Below are 17,578 nucleotides of genomic sequence, written 5' to 3'. Positions count from 1 at the left end.
CTGCTGGCAATGCTCTGACCCCGGTTGTACAGGGATCGAACATCCCTTACCAGGGGGTCCGGTACCCCATACTCCCGGAGCACCTTCCACAGGATTCCTGGAGGGACATGGTTGAATGCCTTTTCCAAGTCTACAAAACACATGTAGACTGGTTGGGCAAATTCCCATGCACCCTACAGGACTCTGCCAAGGGTGTAGAGCTGACCCACTGTTCCGCAACTAGGACGAAAACCACACTGTTCCTCATGAATCCGAGGTTCGACTATCTGACGGACTCTCCTCTCCAGGACCCCCAAAATAGACTTTTCCAAGGAGGCTGAGGAGTGTGATCCCTCTGTAGTTGGAACACACCCCCTTTTTAAAGAGGGGGGACCACCACCCCGGTTTGCCAGTCCAGAGTCACTGTCCCCGATGTCCATGCGATGTTGCAGAGGTGTGTCAACCAAGACAGTCCTACAACATCCAGAGCCTTGAGGAACTCTGGGTGTGTCTCATCCACCCCCGGGGCCCTGCTACCAAGGAGTTTTTTGACCACCTCAGTCCCAGAGATGGGAGCACCCACCTCCGAGTCCCCAGGCTCTGCTTCCTCATTGGAAGACATGTTAGTGGGATTGAGGAGGTCTTCAAAGTACTCCCCACAACGTCCCTAGTCGAGGTCAGCAGCGTACCATCCCCACCATATACAGTGTTGACACTACGCTGCTTCCCTCTCCTGAGACCCCGGATGCTGGACCAGAATCTCCTCAAAGCCGTCCGGAAGTCGTTCTCTATGGCCTCCCCAAACTCCTCCCACTCCCGAGTTTTTGCCTCTGCTTTGCCTGCCGGTACCTGTTAGCCGCCTCTGAAGTTCCACAGGACAAAAGGGTCCTGTAGGACTCCTTCAGCTTGACGGTTTCCCCCCCCACCGGTGTCCACCAACGGGTTCGGGGATTGCCGCCACGACAGGCACCGACCACCTTATGGCCACAGCTCTGGTCAGCTGCCTACAAATAGTTTGAGAAATTTATTTGAACAGCTCTGACTTGCTATTTTGGAAATGCTCTGACCTAATCATGTTGCCCTTACAATTTGGCCCTTGTTGAAGTTGCTCAGATCCTTAGACCTGCCCATTGTTGCTGCATCGAACACATCAGCTTCAAGATTTAACTGTTCCCTTGCTGCCTAACGTATCCCACCTTTTCACAGGTGCCTTTGTAAAACAGAATTATCAGTTATTATTATTCATTTCACATGTGAGTGGTGCTAATGTTGTGGTTGATCGATGTAGATATATTTTAGTGATACTCCAGTCGATTGGAGGACAATCTAAATCGGCTGATTTTTCACCACAAAATACTTGATTGGTAATCAGAAAATTGTCTGTCTGATTACAAAAAAGGATTTTTTTTTTTCAGCATTTGATTTTTTTTTTTTTTTTAAGCTTTACAGAAATGTACTTCTCCTTTACATGTCATATTATGGTAATTGAGAGAGCAGTTTTTTTTGGGTGACACATTTCATGTAAATGGAGAGTAGTAAGGCAAACTTTACCAGAGAGAGAGACTGAAGTATTACCCTTTACTTTAAAGAAAGTGTAGTAATAAACTGAGATAATGGAGCTGGAGCAGTCAACTTGTGCAATTAGATGAACAACAAGAAAGCCTGTTTTAATGAATTCCAAATTTTTATTTTGTCTTTTAAACTGAAACACACTGTTTGAGTTTGGATGGTGAGGAAGCATGTGTTAAGTACAACAGTTCACATTTTCAAATAGAGGGAGAGAGAAATTGAAATTTCAGCTTAGTAAACTGTAGACTTGTTACCTTCACAGCCAAATTTGCTTATTTACTTGTAGACTTGTTAAGCATGTTAGAAATGTATGTTCTAGATGAGTTTTTGTGATTGGAGCATCTCTAGATTTTTTTTTCTTTTCCCAGCCCCTGCTTTTCTAAATGGTATTATGGTAGTTGAGCTAGTGCATGTACTTTTTTTTTCGTACTTGAATGAGAGATGGTTGGTGCATTAGCCTTTACATTAAAGAAAGTGGACTAATAAACTGAAAAAAAGTAATCGGAGAAGTCATCCTGTGTAACTAGACAAACAGCAAGAAAAGTTTCTTTAAGGAATTCAGACCTTTTACCCTTTAAATTAAAACAGACACTGAGTTGAATTATAATGCAGCAGCTAACACTTTTAATTGGGAAAAGGTGAGGTAAAGGCAAATTTGTAATTGCTACTTATTAAACAAGCTTTTTTTAAAGATTTGTTGTTTATTATTTGTTGCTGTGTGTCATGTTTTGGTAAGAAACCAGTACTACATAATTTTAAATGGTAATCCATATTTATAATTACACTTCAAGAATTAAAAATGTCTAGTTGTTACATTGCAGAAATAAACACACCTGTATAAGTATAGTCAATGTATTTTTAACAGCAAAAAGCTGGAGTGCAATTAATTATTTAAAATGATTAAAATGTAAAAATTGTGTATACTTAAATTTAAGCTGAGTTTAATTGCTAATATCAATTAATTGGTTATGTGAGAATATATATAACATTTTTGTGAGAGATATGGTAAAACATTTTTTTAAACTAAGCACTATTTGATATAGGTACATTAAAGAAAAAACTAAACTATATGAAGCATTTTTTTCTTTTATGCCATATATATTATGGGTGAATATTTTTGTACATATGCATTTTAAGGAAATTTTATTTTAATATTTTATGGACACTGAACAATAAGCCTACAGAATTTCACTTTGTTAATAAAAAAAATGAACAGGTAACACCTGTGGTCTATATTTAATTATAAAAAATGGTTATACAGGAAATTACCATAAAACATTTTTTTTATACGGATAAAGAAAATAAATCTGAATTGGTTAGTCAAATAACATAAATCTGGTTTTGGTATCGGCCTAAAAAAAAAAAAAAAAAACAAACCTGATTGGAGCATCCCTAAAAAAATCCTATGAACACTTGATAAATGTATGACTTTTTTCTTTTTTAGATTTGTACAGTGTTTGTTTGTTTGTGTATGTCATACAGTATATGGTTTGGTAGGAAATATGCACTGCATAATTGGTTATTTGTATTAATTTTTACACCTCAAGAATTAGGAATTTTTAACTGGTAGACGAATGCAGGAAAAAATGAGAGCCATGCCATCTGCTGAGCATGAAGCAAATTTTAGAAGCCAATTATGTGACAGGAAGAACAAGAATGACAGCTCTTAGATCCACTAAGCATTAAGCATGTGCAGCCTGGCATCCTGCTGGTGCTTGTGAACTATTGTGGCTGTGACCTTCATCTTGGGAGGACTGAAGTTCTGGGAGTTTTCTAGTACATATTAATGTGATATTAAAAAGAAACACACGTTTTTTGAATGTATACGGTGCTTGATTAATGCAGAGACATGTTTTTTGTTGAAAGTCCTTTGAAACTTGTGGAGCCTAAATTTGCTGCATGGAATATAGTTTTGGTGCACAGGAGCAATTGGGACCAAAGTTATGTTATTCAGCTGGAGGTGGCGGGATGTAACCTTCTTAGAAAGCAGGTAGAACTCAAGTTAAAAATATCAGTCTTGTGCAGCCCTCTTGAATGTAGAACTCCAAAGGAATTTATTGGAAATGACTCCCCAGAATATTAGTTATCAAGGAGTTTAAAATTGGGAACAATTATTGATGTCATGTTATAACCCAGCATTAGCCTAAGGTAGAATCCACTGAAGAATGCTTGGCATGCTCCTATTTTAGCATTATTTTCTGTGCCCTGTGCTTGTCATTGTAGCACAATGTGCATCATGAGTAATAAGTAAAATATAATCATTATATAAAAACAAATGTTTGGAAATGTATAAAAAAATGTGGCTGTTAATAGCATCTATTCTCTGCTGCTCTTAAGTTAAATGACTTTAGGGTTCCATGCAGAAAGTGCCCATCTCCTTTTGTTTTAAAGTGATTTTTTCTTATTTTGCTTTCTTTAAAACTTAGCTTATTTTAAACCCTGTAAACAGTATAGAAAACTTTTCAAAAGAAACCCAAAGTGTTTTTTGACTTTGAAATGGTGTTGTGTCTATAAATTATTTTCCTAACTTAGGATGTCTGCCTTTTTTCCTTCTTTGAGGCTCTGTCATTTGGGCATGGGTGAATTATAACTTCACAGCTTATTCGTAGCTCATGGGTAGCATTGTTGTATTTATATTTTCTTTTTGGTGGACATTTTATGATCTGCCCTTGTATCCAGAAGGCTGCAGGTTCATATCCCATTACTACCAAAAGAGATTCTATTCTGCTGGGTCCTTGAGCAAGGCCCTTAACCTACAATTGCTTCAGGGGCCTTGTAAAATATGTGACCACTCTAACTGCAAGGGGTGTGCGATAACTACATTTCATTATACTTGCATAATGACAAATGAGTTGAATCCTCATAAACAGAACTGTGAACATCTGGTTTGCTTGAAGGAAGCAAAGAACTACTACGTTAAAAAGACTTGCCCCTTATCCTTTATTTAATTTCCTGCCAGCCTTTAACAAAGGTGTGTGTGGTTTGAATATCAAATTTGCCATTTCCCATCCAAGATGTATCATGCCACGAAGACACAGTTGTTTTAGTCATTTCAGTATTTTTAATTTTAGTGCTGGTGTAAATTTACTATTCAGTTATTTGGTCATTAGTAAGTTGTGAACAACCTTTAGAAATTAATATAATTTTGGGCATTATTACTAGTCCTCTGTATCCATATAATAATCCCTTATTTAGCATTAATTTGTATTTTTTTTTTTTTTAAGACAGTTTATCTCATAATGTGCATATTCTTAACACTTGTCCCTTGCTTAGCCTGCAAACATCATTATTTAGCAACAGTTTGCGATGTTCAGCTTACATTCCTCCAGCACAGCTCTGTAGAGATAATGGTGTGTCTCCATTTTTCCATACAATTTGGCACATAACATAACTGACATTTTCTTTCTATTTGGCACCACACAAGCCCCATCTTCCTGATGTCTGTCACAAGGTTGTAACACCTGGGGCATCATGCATAACGGCGTGCCTAGAATTCACACTAAAACATAAGGACAAAAGTGGAAATGTGTGTATGCACAAAAAAATCCAGATGCATAAATCAGTGCGAGCACCAACTTCCACATTCTTTTCTTTCATAAATCCCGGGCAGCGTGAAAAGTAACGCACGTTCATGTGCCTGCTGCCCCACCCCAACCCCTCCCAGAATTATGCCTCTTTGAATATGCAAATCAATATAAATAGCCCTTAAGCTCCGCATTCTGTGAAAAGGCAATGTCAAAAGCACAGGGGAAAATAGAAGAATTTCAGCAAATACCATGTGGAAGCAAGGAAAAACATAATATTTGTTGGTTTAAATAGTGGTATAAACAACAAAAGGAAGTTGATCGAGTGACGTAGAGTGTTGGAGAAACTCGAAAGCTCAACTTCACAAAGTCGCACAGTGCCCGAAATAAAAAAGTTGTCAGATGTCAAAGTCGCTGGAAAAGATGAGTCGTAGCCCACTGTCTTGAGTGTCATATGATAGCTTATTAGGTATCTTATTAGATACAGAGAAAAGGAAAAAAAAATAGGGACTCAGTGAGAAAAAAGCTTGAAATATCAACTTTAATCTTGAAATTTCCACAATAATCGTGTAGTTTATTTTGTCATTTAAGTAGAACATCATAAACTTAATCTTTAAATCGTTTAATTTACTAGTTTCTCAAATACCATCATAACTAAAGTAGCACGTTAAATGCTTTGTTTTGTATTTGATCTTCTATGTGCTCTGTGTGTGAATTACTACGGGCTTTCTCCGACAGTACACAGAATCCATTACATTTGTGATATTACAGCTCTCTGAATAATTAAAATACTGAGATGTATACTTGATATCCTTTTCAAGTTGAAAGGAGTTAAAGCATGTTATTAAACATGGGAACATGGTGACGCAGTGATAGTGACGAGCTGGCACCCTGTCCAGAGGTGGTTCCTCCCTCCCGCAAGATGCTTGCTGCACCATGCACAACCTTTGATGAAATAACTTATTGCAGCAAGCGTACTAACCTCCAATTCCTATCCTACCCTTTTCTTTCTCCAAGTAATCAAAATCGCCACACAATCAGCTCTGTAATGGATGTTAAGCCATCTGTAAGCTGAGAACGCTGATTCTTCAAAACTTTTAAGGAACATTGAAATATCTTTGTAGTACATGTTTAATTATTCTATCCATCTACCCTTCCAGTGTCGCGCTAGCCCCAGCAAGAATACAGCGTGAGGCAGGAACAATCCCTGAACTAGCTAGCGCTGCAACACAGTGTCCTCCACATGTTTAATTATTAACAATATAGATTATTTAAATGATGTGTTAATTTTATCTGTATAATGTAATAAGCATATTTTGATGCATTTCATCTTAAAAATATCGTCATATGTAAATGTGCACTTTATAAAGTGGCTCAGGTTGTGCAATATTACTGTATCACAAGTTTACAGTGAGGTAATTGTACTAATAAGTACAAACAGTTCTACCGAGAGCAATTGATAGACTGATAGTTCTTGGGATGAAACTGTTTCTGAACCGCGAGGTCCGTACAGGAAAGGCTCTATAAAGCGTTTGTCGTATGAGAGCAGTTCAAATAGCGCATGGTTAAGCAGCGTATGCTAGATGCTGTATACCAGGGGTGCCCAACTCCAGTCCTGGAGGGCCAAAGTGACTGCAGGTTTTCATTCTAACCCTTTTCTTAGTTAGTGATCTGTTTTTGTTGCTAATTAACTCCAGGACTAGAGTTGGGGACCCTTGCTGTATACCAATAATTCTCTTTCCGATCAGCTGCTGTAGAGCTGTGATTCCACACTCGGATACAGTGGAATAAATACTCTGAATGGTGCATTGAGAGGAACAATGCTAAAGCACCTATGGTATTTGGAATAGTTTGGCCATCCGTGAACCATTATATTGTTACAGGTTAATTACAATCGGATGCCTTACACTGCAATTAACCACATATAGTTTATTAGTTTATTTGATAAAGTCACGTTAGGGATGTGGATCTAAAAAAGAAAGGGAAACCACACTTGAATAAAAGCACTGCTTTGATGCTGGGTGCTGCCAGTTTCCAAAACAAGGTGGAGAACTTTGTGTATGCCAAGCATTTTGCTGGTGTGGAAATGTGCTTGGTTAGGTTTTATACATCGCGATTTGAGTGTGGAAACTTGAGTATGCAATATTTTTGTGTGTACGTACCATTTATACATAAGGCCCCAGGGGTTTTTTTGGTTGCCCTCTTTTTCTCTTTCTTTGTCCTCACATTCCATGTTAAGGCATGCCTTTTCATAATTTCTGTATCTACCAGCATCTGGTTTGCTGTCTGCCGGAGGTCATCATTACTAATGAGAATCTTTTATAGATTTTTATGTTTTATAGATGTTGATTAATGTCTATACTTGATACACATCTCAATTTTTCTCTATATTTCTGTTCTGTAAAGTAAGACTGACTTCATGTTGGTATTAAAGGTCTTGACCTTGGTTTTTTTGTTTCAGAATCCTGGAGGTCGAGATGTTTTTCAACTGTTGAAAGTTTTTGCTTTTCCAATTATGACCTTTACATCCGAGTCTGTGCCACACTGCTTGTCAATGACATTGTACATGTAGGTGAAGTTTTCCACCTCTTCTAATGGCTCTCCTCCTAGTCGAACTGGATCAATATTTGAAGTGTTAATCTTGAAGTTCTTAATCTTTTCCTAATGCGGAGGCCAATTTGAGCAAATGTGGTTACAGCTTTGTTTTTCTCCCCTACATCTAATGGTATGTATGGGACAGTAGTGCTGTATCTTTTCTAAGTTCCAGGTTATGCAGTTTTGTCCAGTCAATCACAAACGAGAACAAAAAAAGGAGACCATAAACATCCTTGCCTGACTCCGATCTTTACGTCAGATACATTTGTGAGTTGCCATCCCCCATAGATTTCTTGACAAGCATGACTGGCAATAATGTCTTAGCAGTTTCCAGGGGATTACCTTGTCCATGCTGTGCAATGTCTTGTCAAAGTCAACAATGTTGCCGTATGAAGGACGATTCTAGAATGATGATCTTTGGGGTATATTTCATACGTGGATTTCTAGTTTAGCTGGATGTAATTGTTGACGATTTGGCATGATCCTGAATCAGTCAGTTTTTCGAAACTCTTGCTGGATGTATCGTCATAGCAGCACATCCAAATCCTCAAACCTGCTCAGAGCAGGTTTGTTCTATGTAAACAAGGATTAGCTCACACACAATCAGTGTCTATGCATGGAATTCATTCAGTCATGGCTTCACCATTCCTGAATGAGCGACCAATTGATATCGGTGCAAAAATTATGAGAAGAGAATTTCATATAGAGAAGGTTTTGCGCGATCGGCAAGATCCTTTATTGCTCCCGGAGGAAATTCTTTTCGAAAGATACAGCTTTAGCCGAGGGGGAATATTGTACCTCAAAGATTTATTAGCACCTTATATTTGAAGTCAAACTAGACAAAGTCGGGCTGTCACAACCACACAAACAGTATGCATTGCTTTGAGGCTTTTTGCAAGCGGCACTTTTTTATATACTGTAGGCGATGCGGAAAATCTATCTAAAAGTGCAGTTTGCCAGGCAATTTTGTAAAGTCTGTTTGGCTCCGAAACATTTCCTTCGGGTATTCATATTGTTTCCTGGACACCTGCATGTGCAGACAATAAAAGAGGCGTTTCATGCCATTGCAGGTAGGTAATACACAGGCAAAACACCCACAGTTCCATAAAGAAACTCACAGTCAGCCTAACATTGTCAATACCCAGGATTTCCAAATGTGATTGGGGCACTGGATTGTATGCAAATCCGAATAAAGGCCCCATCAGGTCCAAATGAGCCAGATTACATAAACAGAAAGGCTTCCACAGTGTTAACGTGCAGGTAATGTAACTTTTTGTAAGAGTTGAAAATAGCCAGTAGGCATGTTGACATACAGTAAAATTGGTTGATCTACATGCTATAAATTCTCAGATGATATGTGATGCATCCTACCTTGTATCAGATGTGGAAGCTAAATAGCCAGGGTCTGTTGATGACTCACATCTGTAACGGACATTTGAACAAGGTAATAATCTAATTATAAATCATGGTGATGTGTGTATTGTATTCACAATTTTTACATATTCCACAGATTATCATGATGGAATCCTGCTTGGGGATGGGGGATATGCCTGTAAGCATTTTCTAATGACCCAGTATCCTAAAGTCAAACCTAGGCCACAAACTCCATATAATGCAGCACTGTCTAGGACAAGGGCACGAATTGAAATGACCTTTGGCCACCTAAAGGAGAGATTTCAATGTCTAAGAATGCTGAGAGTTGCACCTGACAGAGCATGTGACATAATTGTTGCATGCTCTTTCTTACACAACATAGCGACCATCAGAAAAAGAGAGTTCCTGGGGTTTTGGTGCAGCCAGATGATGACCTTGACCCAGTGCACCTTGAGCAAACCAGTGGCAGATCTGCCAGAGACAGAATTGTGGCTCAATATTTTCAATAAAAAAGACGACAACAGTGGTTTCACGCAAAAGTTATTTATTGTATATTCAGCCTGTAAGGAGGTGAACATAATTAAGGATACACTCACTCATACACATATACATATGGGAAAGAGATAAGAGAATTTTGTTGCAAGTTTTTTTTCCAAGTATTTGTATCTGCAACTTCATTTTGGTTGTCCTTAGTTTATGAAGTTCCATGTCCTGCTCTATTTATCTCATTTTTAGTTTTCTGTATGCGCTTTTCTGTTGAAGATATCTTTTGTATAGAGCCCTCACATTTTTCTACAAATTAATATGCAATTACAAATGCCTTTTTTCCTCTATATTGTATACACAGTGTATCATTCTGAATCATTTTGTATAAAGTACAAGTGGCTCAACCAACCTCACCATCTCCTTTTTTTTTTTTTGATGTGGACTTTGTTCCAAAAGGGACATGTGTGCTGGCTACAGGCTCCTGAAAAACGATTATATCACAATTAGCACATGGGACTGATCAGATTGGAGTTTGTTCAAACATTATTTGGAAAATTTACCCTCCTCCTGATGAATAATCACACACAATGTCTTCATCAAATATTTAACGTTCGTCAATATCTCATTGGTCAGACACAGGTTCTAGGGAAATGACATTCCTTGAAACTGACTCAACAAGAAAGAGAGCTACAGTGGTATGCAAAAGTTTGGGCAACTTTGTTAATAGTCATTATATTCCTGTATAAATCGTTGGTTGTTACGATAAAAAATGTCAGTTAAATATATCATATAGGAGACACACAGTGATATTTGAGAAGTGAAATGAAGTTTATTGGATTTACAGAAAGTGTGCAATAATTGTTCAAACAAAATCAGGCAGGTGCATAAATTTGGGCACCGTTGTCATTTTATTGATTCCAAAACTTTTAGAACTAATTATTGGAACTCAAATTGGCTTGGTAAGCTCAGTGACCCCTGACCTACATACACAGGTGAATCCTATAATGAGAGAGAGTATTTAAGGGGGTCAATTGTAAGTTTCCCTCCTCCTTTAATTATCTCTGAAGAGTAGCAACATGGGGGTCACCAAATAACTCTCAAATAACCTGAAGACAAAGATTGTTCACCATCATGGTTTAGGGGAAGGATACAGAAAGCTGTCCCAGAGATTTAAGCTGTCTGTTTCCACAGTTAGGAACATATTGAGGAAATGGAAGACCACAGGCTCAGTTCAAGTTAAGGCTCGAAGTGGCAGACCAAGAAAGATTTCGGATAGACAGAAGCGACGAATGGTGAGAACAGTCAGAGTCAACCCACAGACCAGCACCAAAGACCTACAACATCATCTTGCAGCAGATGGAGTCACTGTGCATCGTTCAACCATTCGGCGCACTTTAAACAAGGAAATGCTGTATGCGAGAGTGATGCAGAGGAAGCCTTTTCTCCGCCCACAGCACAAACAGAGCCGCTTGAGGTATGCTCAAGCACATTTGGACAAGCTAGCTTCATTTTGGAATAAGGTGCTGTGCACTGATGAAACTAAAATTGAGTTATTTGGGCATAACAAGGGGTGTTATGCATGGAGGAAAAAGAACACAGCATTCCAAGAAAAACACCTGCTACCTACAGTAAAATATGTTAGTGGTTCCATCATGCTGTGGGGCTGTGTGGCCAGTGCAGGGACTGGGAATCTTGTCAAAGTTGAGGGACGCATGGATTCCACTCAGTATTAGCAGATTCTGGAGACCAATGTCCAGGAATCAGTGACAAAGCTGAAGCTGCGCGGTGGCTGGATCTTTCAACAAGACAACGGCCCGAAACACTGCTCAAAATCCACTAAGGCATTCATGCAGAGGAACTAGTACAACGTTCTGGAATGGCTATCTCAGTCCCAAGACCTGAGTATAATTGAAAATCTGTGGTGTGAGTTAAAGAGAGCTGTCCATGCTCGGAAGCCATCAAACCTGAATGAACTAGAGATGTTTTGTAAAGAGGAATGGTCCAAAATACCTTCAACCACAATCCAGACTCTCATTGGAACCTACAGGAAGCGTTTAGAGGCTGTAATTTCTGCAAAAGGCGGATCTACTAAATATTGATTTCATTTCTTTTTTGTGGTGCCCAAATTTACGCACCTGCCTGTTTTGAACAATTATTGCACACTTGCGCACTTCTCAAATATCACTGTGTGTGTCTCCTATATGATATATTTAACTGACATTTTTTATCATAACAACCAACGATTTATACAGGAAAATGACTATTAACAAGGTTGCCCAAACTTTTGCATCCCACTGTATATGAAACATACCTATGGCACACATTGAGAACAAATATATGCAATGACCATCCTTTACCTGAAATGAAGTGACCACTGCATCCTGCCACTGGTTCTGAGGAGGAGCTTCCCCCTGGAATGCCCTCAGAAACAGGGCTATGGGCATTTTGCTGCAGAGCCAACTCTTCTGCAGGGGTTAGGTCTGGACTGCGTGGACCTCCACCTGTTTTTTGCTTGTCTGCCTTCTTATTAGCTTTAAAATTAATGTTTTTTATATTATATATGATTCTTTATGTTAATTCTTTGAACAGTTATATACCAATATTTACCAGTTTGAAGTATATTCTTGTACTTCACTTTAACCTGTTCCCATGTTGTCCTTATGCTCGCGTTTGATCTGGAATTATGACATATTAAATAATAATTAATCTGACACCTAGGAAATGAAACGCTGCATTCAGTAAGTACAATGCACACTACTTACGCGTTTAATTTGTCGGCCACTTTTTGTCAGCCGTCTTTTCTGGTTTGGGCTGCTTTGCAGTGTTACCCCTTGTGCATATTAAATCTTTAAATACTTCATATCCTTCGAGTAAAAGGTCGTGCTCCGCTTTTGTGAAAACATGTGCCTGTTCTTTCGTCATTTTGTTGCAGCCTATCAAAGACTTGCTGATCATGTTTTCTAGACTCAATATATATGGGCTTTTCAATCAGTGCGGGCAATCATCCCTGATGATTGGATCCAGCTAGACTAATCTACTACACAGCTGCGTTTTGAGATACCAACTTATCCCGGATGAGTTTCACCGGTATTAACTCATCCAAAATGAGGCATCTGATCCCAGATGATGTAAGCGACATACGGAAAATACCCCCCCCTGGTCTGTTCTTTTAAAAATCACCTGCTTGTCTTTAAGTTGAGTGTAAAGTTGGCCCTTTGTTTAGAAGAACCTGTTCAACACTTTGCCTCGTATGGTTAGGAGTCTCATCCTGGTGTTTTTTTATTTCAATTACTCTTTGGGATCTTAACAAGATATCCTTCCAGCCAGTCAAGTGGCACCTTCATATCTTCAAACATCTTTAAAAGAGAATGGAGAATGTCTGCTGAGGCCTCTCCGTCTTCTTGAAGTGCCTCTGCAGAGATGCTGTCAGGTCCTGCCGGCTAACAGTTTCTCAGTTGTTGTATGGCTTTCCTGATCTCATCCTTTGTTGGCACTCTAAAATTAAAACATAAGTCTTCTTCAGCTGGTTGGATGTCTGGAGCATCTGGTGGCACAGATCTATTCAATAGTCTTTCAAAATGTTCCTTCCATGTCTTCCTTTGTTTTGCATTCCCTACAATCTTTTTTCATTCTTTATCCTTCACTGGTGTTTCTTACTTGGTGTAATTCTGCCATGTAGCAGCTCATTATCATTCTGCTTTTTCTGTGTTCCCATTTTTGCTCTAATTTTAGCCACTAAATGTTCCTTCTGTGCCTTTTGTGTTGTCTGTTCTTGTTTGACTTTTACTCAAATATTTTTTTTTTCCTCTTTTCTCTCCTGTATCTTTTATGAAAAATATCAGCTGATATACACTAATTATGCTGGTGGTACTTGGCACATGGAAGCAAATACCTCTTTGATCATCCTCCGCTTATCATCAATAGTTTTTTCTTCTTCCAGCAGTGCATTATGGACTTGAAATTTATTTCTCACTTTCAGTTGGTGTTCTAGCCTTTATGCATCCTCCAAGAATCCAGTGTTGTATTTCTTGCACTGGGGTTAACCCTTTTATCCAGTCCCCCTTTTAGCATCAGTCAAAACATTATTACCATGCACTCGTCTGAAGCTGCATCTGCTCCCCTCCTCATGTTTACATCCTGTAAGGATTGTCTGCAAATGCTGGTGTAATCTTTCTGTTTTTCAATCAAGTGGCCTGGTGATATTCAAGGTTCCTTGTGTATCTTCTAGTAGGGGAAAAACAATATAGTCAGTGAAAAGGCTGTTGAGTTGCATATTTACAATTTTTTACCCATTTTCATTCATGCTGCCAAGTCAGTGCTGTTCCGTTTCATCTTCATACCCAATGTTATCTTTTCAAATTTTGGCATGAAAGTCTCCCTTCAGAATATTAACACCTCTCTCTCTTGGCAGGTACAGTATATAGGATAGCTTACAGTCTGTTGTAGAACTGATTATTAGTTTCCTCTTTGCTGTCATTTGTTAGTACACTTAAATGGATTATGTTTGTGTTTATCTTTTTGTTCTTAGTTCAGGAAAATACTGAGATGATTCTTGGCCTATGTGCTTCTCATTCTTTGAGTGCTCTATCTACGGTTTTTGACAAAATCAGTGCCACTTCCTGCATATGAGAAGCATTGTTCTCCTCATGCCATGAATACAGTAGCATGTCTCCTGAAAATGGTCTTTTCTGTCTGTAATTTGTCCAGATAGTGTAATTGAATCCAAGCATGGCATCTGCTCCCCTCCTCATATTTACATCCTGTAAGGATTGTCTGCAAATGCTGGTGTGATCTTTCTGTTTTTTTAGACTTGAAATGATCTTTCGTCATTTTGTTGCAGCCTATCAAAGACTTGCTGATCATGTTTTCTAGACTCGAATATATATGGGCTTTTCAATCAGCGCGGGCGCGTGCAATCATCTCAGATGATTGGATACAGCTAGACTATTGCTGTTTCTGCAGTTTTGCCTGTTTCGTACATTATCTTCATATTCCATGTTTCAATGAACCTGGCTGTGAGAAGGGTATTCAGCCTTGGAGTTTTCAACGGCTTCCAGCTTTTACCACCAAACATCATACACCCTTTTAATGAAGAGCTTTCTCTTGACATGGTAGAGTTGAAATGTCATTAGCACAGGATTAACGGCAGCAAGTTCACTTACCAGGCCCTTGTGTTGTCCAACTACATATGGAGCTCCGTCTGTGACAAACTACAACATTCTGCTCATGTCAGTGCCAGCCCAACCCCTACCCCAAAAGAATCTGGTCAATTAACTAAAAATGTTTTTGCCAATCATGTGCCCATATATGGCAAACAAAACAGCTCTTACGAAACAAAAAAATCTTACAAACCTCAGAAATCCATGTTAAATCAGTCAGGATACAAGATAGAACTTTTCTCACTACTCACCACAGACCTTTCTTCAGGTAATAAAGCAGACAGGATACTTGGTCATCTTCCAAAATTTCTACACTTTCCACTGAACTGTTTTGTGTCCTACAGTATAATGGAATTTGGCTTAAATTTTTTTTTAATCATTAATTAAAACATCTTCCTTTACTTTGTTGTATCAGTTTTTATCAGATGTGTAATTTTTGTGTATTTTTTTTTTTTTAATTTTTACTAAGTAAAAAAATAGAAAAAGCCTAAATGATGTTCTTTTGTTCAAATGTAGGTTTACTATACCAGAGTAATTGTATGCCACCATCATGTTTGCAGTCTTTTATTTGTTAGTTTTGCAGGGTAGCTGTCATTGAAGTTGCACCCTAATGTTTTGAAAAGCTACATATATTAGTGCACCTTTCAAGCAGCTACAGTCTCGGCGCAAGTCAATTTAGCATTCATGTGATCTAGTACAGTAAAGCAATTGCAGTGAGCTGGGGTACTCATTGGGATTTGTTACTTTTTAATCCTGGACACATTAGGGCTCCCTTTGATTTCTTTGTGTGGGTATATTTTTAATTTCTGGGTAAATTTACATGCAAGTTCAGGAGTATTATAATATTGAGAATTTAGGTAACAAGTGCATGTCTTTAATTAATGTTAGCTTGTCAGAGACTCACTATACCCCATCTGTGTATACATCTTCCTAATATAATACATTGTAAGACAATGAAAGAGCAAATAACGGAATTCCACCTAGTTACATAAAATACCAAATGGAGTTTCTTCCCATCTTAAAATGAGTTTGAATCCCAGCACATCAGATTAATTTCTTCTTCAGACTGGCTAATATGGGTCAGAAATACAGGAGGCCATGTGAATTCATCATTTGGTACAGATTATCATCATCCTTAAGTACAATATGAAATGATTTTATATATACAGTAGTACAGTATCACAAACAAATATGTTTAGTTTGGTATCCAAAATGAACCTTTTGCTATAATACCTTTATTTGTACACAAAGTTAGAAGATCAGAGGCTTGGGAGAAGAAACTTCTTTCAGCTGTTGTTGATACAGTCAATGTTTGCATTGGTTTTCAGCAATTGAAACATCATTGTTAATACTAAATTGGCATCAAACCTTTTGAACATAATCAGAATTTCTTGGGGGACTATTCTTTAGGCAAGTATACTGTATATAGAATGAAATACTCTTGCCTTTTTCAGTATTCCTGACACACCTGCGTCAAATGGTACTGCTCAATCTGAACAAGACATCAGTCTCTCTACTTTCCTCGCACATCCATACACACTGAATTGCTCTCACAGATGCCTATGGTTTTATGATGCTTTGCCTGGTTGCACTGCACTTTAGTTGTTTTGCAGAAAGTGCTGTGTGATTTGAATGATGTGTATTTTAGATAGGTGAAAACAGGCAATTAATCCCAAAGGAATGTTATAGCAGACAAAACGGTACAAACACACATCTAATAAGATTTATCTATAAGTAAACTTAAAACGTGTAGGTATTTGCTAAGTGTATATGGTAGGTTGTGTCGCAAGCTTAGTATAAGCCAGATAACTGTGAATTGTTTTTAGAAGTTAATTTCCTTTGTGTATACTTTTATGTACACAGCATTGCCCACGAGTATGAACTTACCTGGGAATTAACTTACTCTATGGTATGTATTGTCAGTATAAAGGTTTAATATAAGTCCAAAGTGCTGGTGTTTTGGAGATTAATGGTTTAAAGTTGTAAGTGAGATTGTGACATTTACATATTTCTATTGGTATGAATTTTCAGTAGTTGAATTCCATAATGTATCCTGTAATTTTACAAGATACTGTATTATACTTTAAGACCTGACATTTCATTTTATGTAATTGACCTTCTAGAGAATAACCTCCATGCACAAGGAAAGTTCTGTCTTGCATCAAAGAGATTAGGTCAGCTTCCTGCTACAAGAGAATTAAGAAATGTGTACATCTAGTTTGTAAGGGGTAGCATAGCCTCTGGTGACTGAATCCCTTTGAGTTACACTTCCCGTTTTGTCTTAGTAGGTTTGTTTTGTTCAGCATGTTAAATGCAGGGTTCAACTTGTAATAAAAGCAAGGGCTTTTTAGGCTCTTATTTTCTGTAGGAGTATTTGCTGAAATGACCACTTATCCGTGATTAACTCCTTGTTATCACATGAAGTTTGGAAAGTAAGCTAACCAAACATTGGTAGAGTTGCAGTTTAGACATTAGTTTTAGTATTCACTCTGGAAAACCAGTGTGAGAGGTTCAGCTGGCTTTCTGAAGAAGGGGCCTGAGTTGCTTCGAAAGCTTGCATATTGTAATCTTTTCAGTTAACCAATAAAAGTTGTCATTTTGCTTGACTTATCATTTCATCCATAATATCTAACACGATACAACACCCTAATACTACTGAATCAACCTTCTTAACAGACCTTGTATGCTAATGAAAACCTATCAAATTGGACAATGCCCACTTTGTCCTACAGCACCACAAAGTTTTACTTTATATTTGACTGAGATAAGGACACAGCTTGGTGTATGTATATGTATGTATATGTGTGTGTATGTGTGTGTGTATATATGTATATATATATAAATATAAATTAAAAAAAAACGTTGTCACTGAATTATAAATAAAATTTATTG

General features: G+C 38.0%; 1 protein-coding gene across 8 annotated transcripts in view; it reads left to right on the top strand.

Annotated features, from left to right (window-relative positions):
* The window catches only part of LOC120535446 (zinc finger protein 821), a 132,787-nt gene that overhangs the window by 74,721 nt on the left and 40,488 nt on the right, over nt 1–17,578 (top strand). The window contains exon 1 of one of the 8 annotated variants that reach the window (XM_039763315.1): nt 14,671–14,954. The exons of the other annotated variants lie outside the window; for them this stretch is intronic. Coding sequence (XP_039619249.1) covers nt 14,891–14,954 — 64 coding nt within the window. The 5' untranslated portion in view covers nt 14,671–14,890. Of the gene's footprint in view, nt 1–14,670; nt 14,955–17,578 lie in introns of those variants that run through there. 8 annotated transcript variants of the gene reach the window in all.

This window comes from Polypterus senegalus, chromosome 9 (genome assembly GCF_016835505.1).
Source record: "Polypterus senegalus isolate Bchr_013 chromosome 9, ASM1683550v1, whole genome shotgun sequence".
NCBI classification, from domain to species: Eukaryota; Metazoa; Chordata; class Cladistia; order Polypteriformes; family Polypteridae; genus Polypterus; species Polypterus senegalus.
The sequence above is the reverse complement of the archived record's forward strand: the minus strand, read 5'-3'. Positions and strand labels throughout refer to the sequence as shown.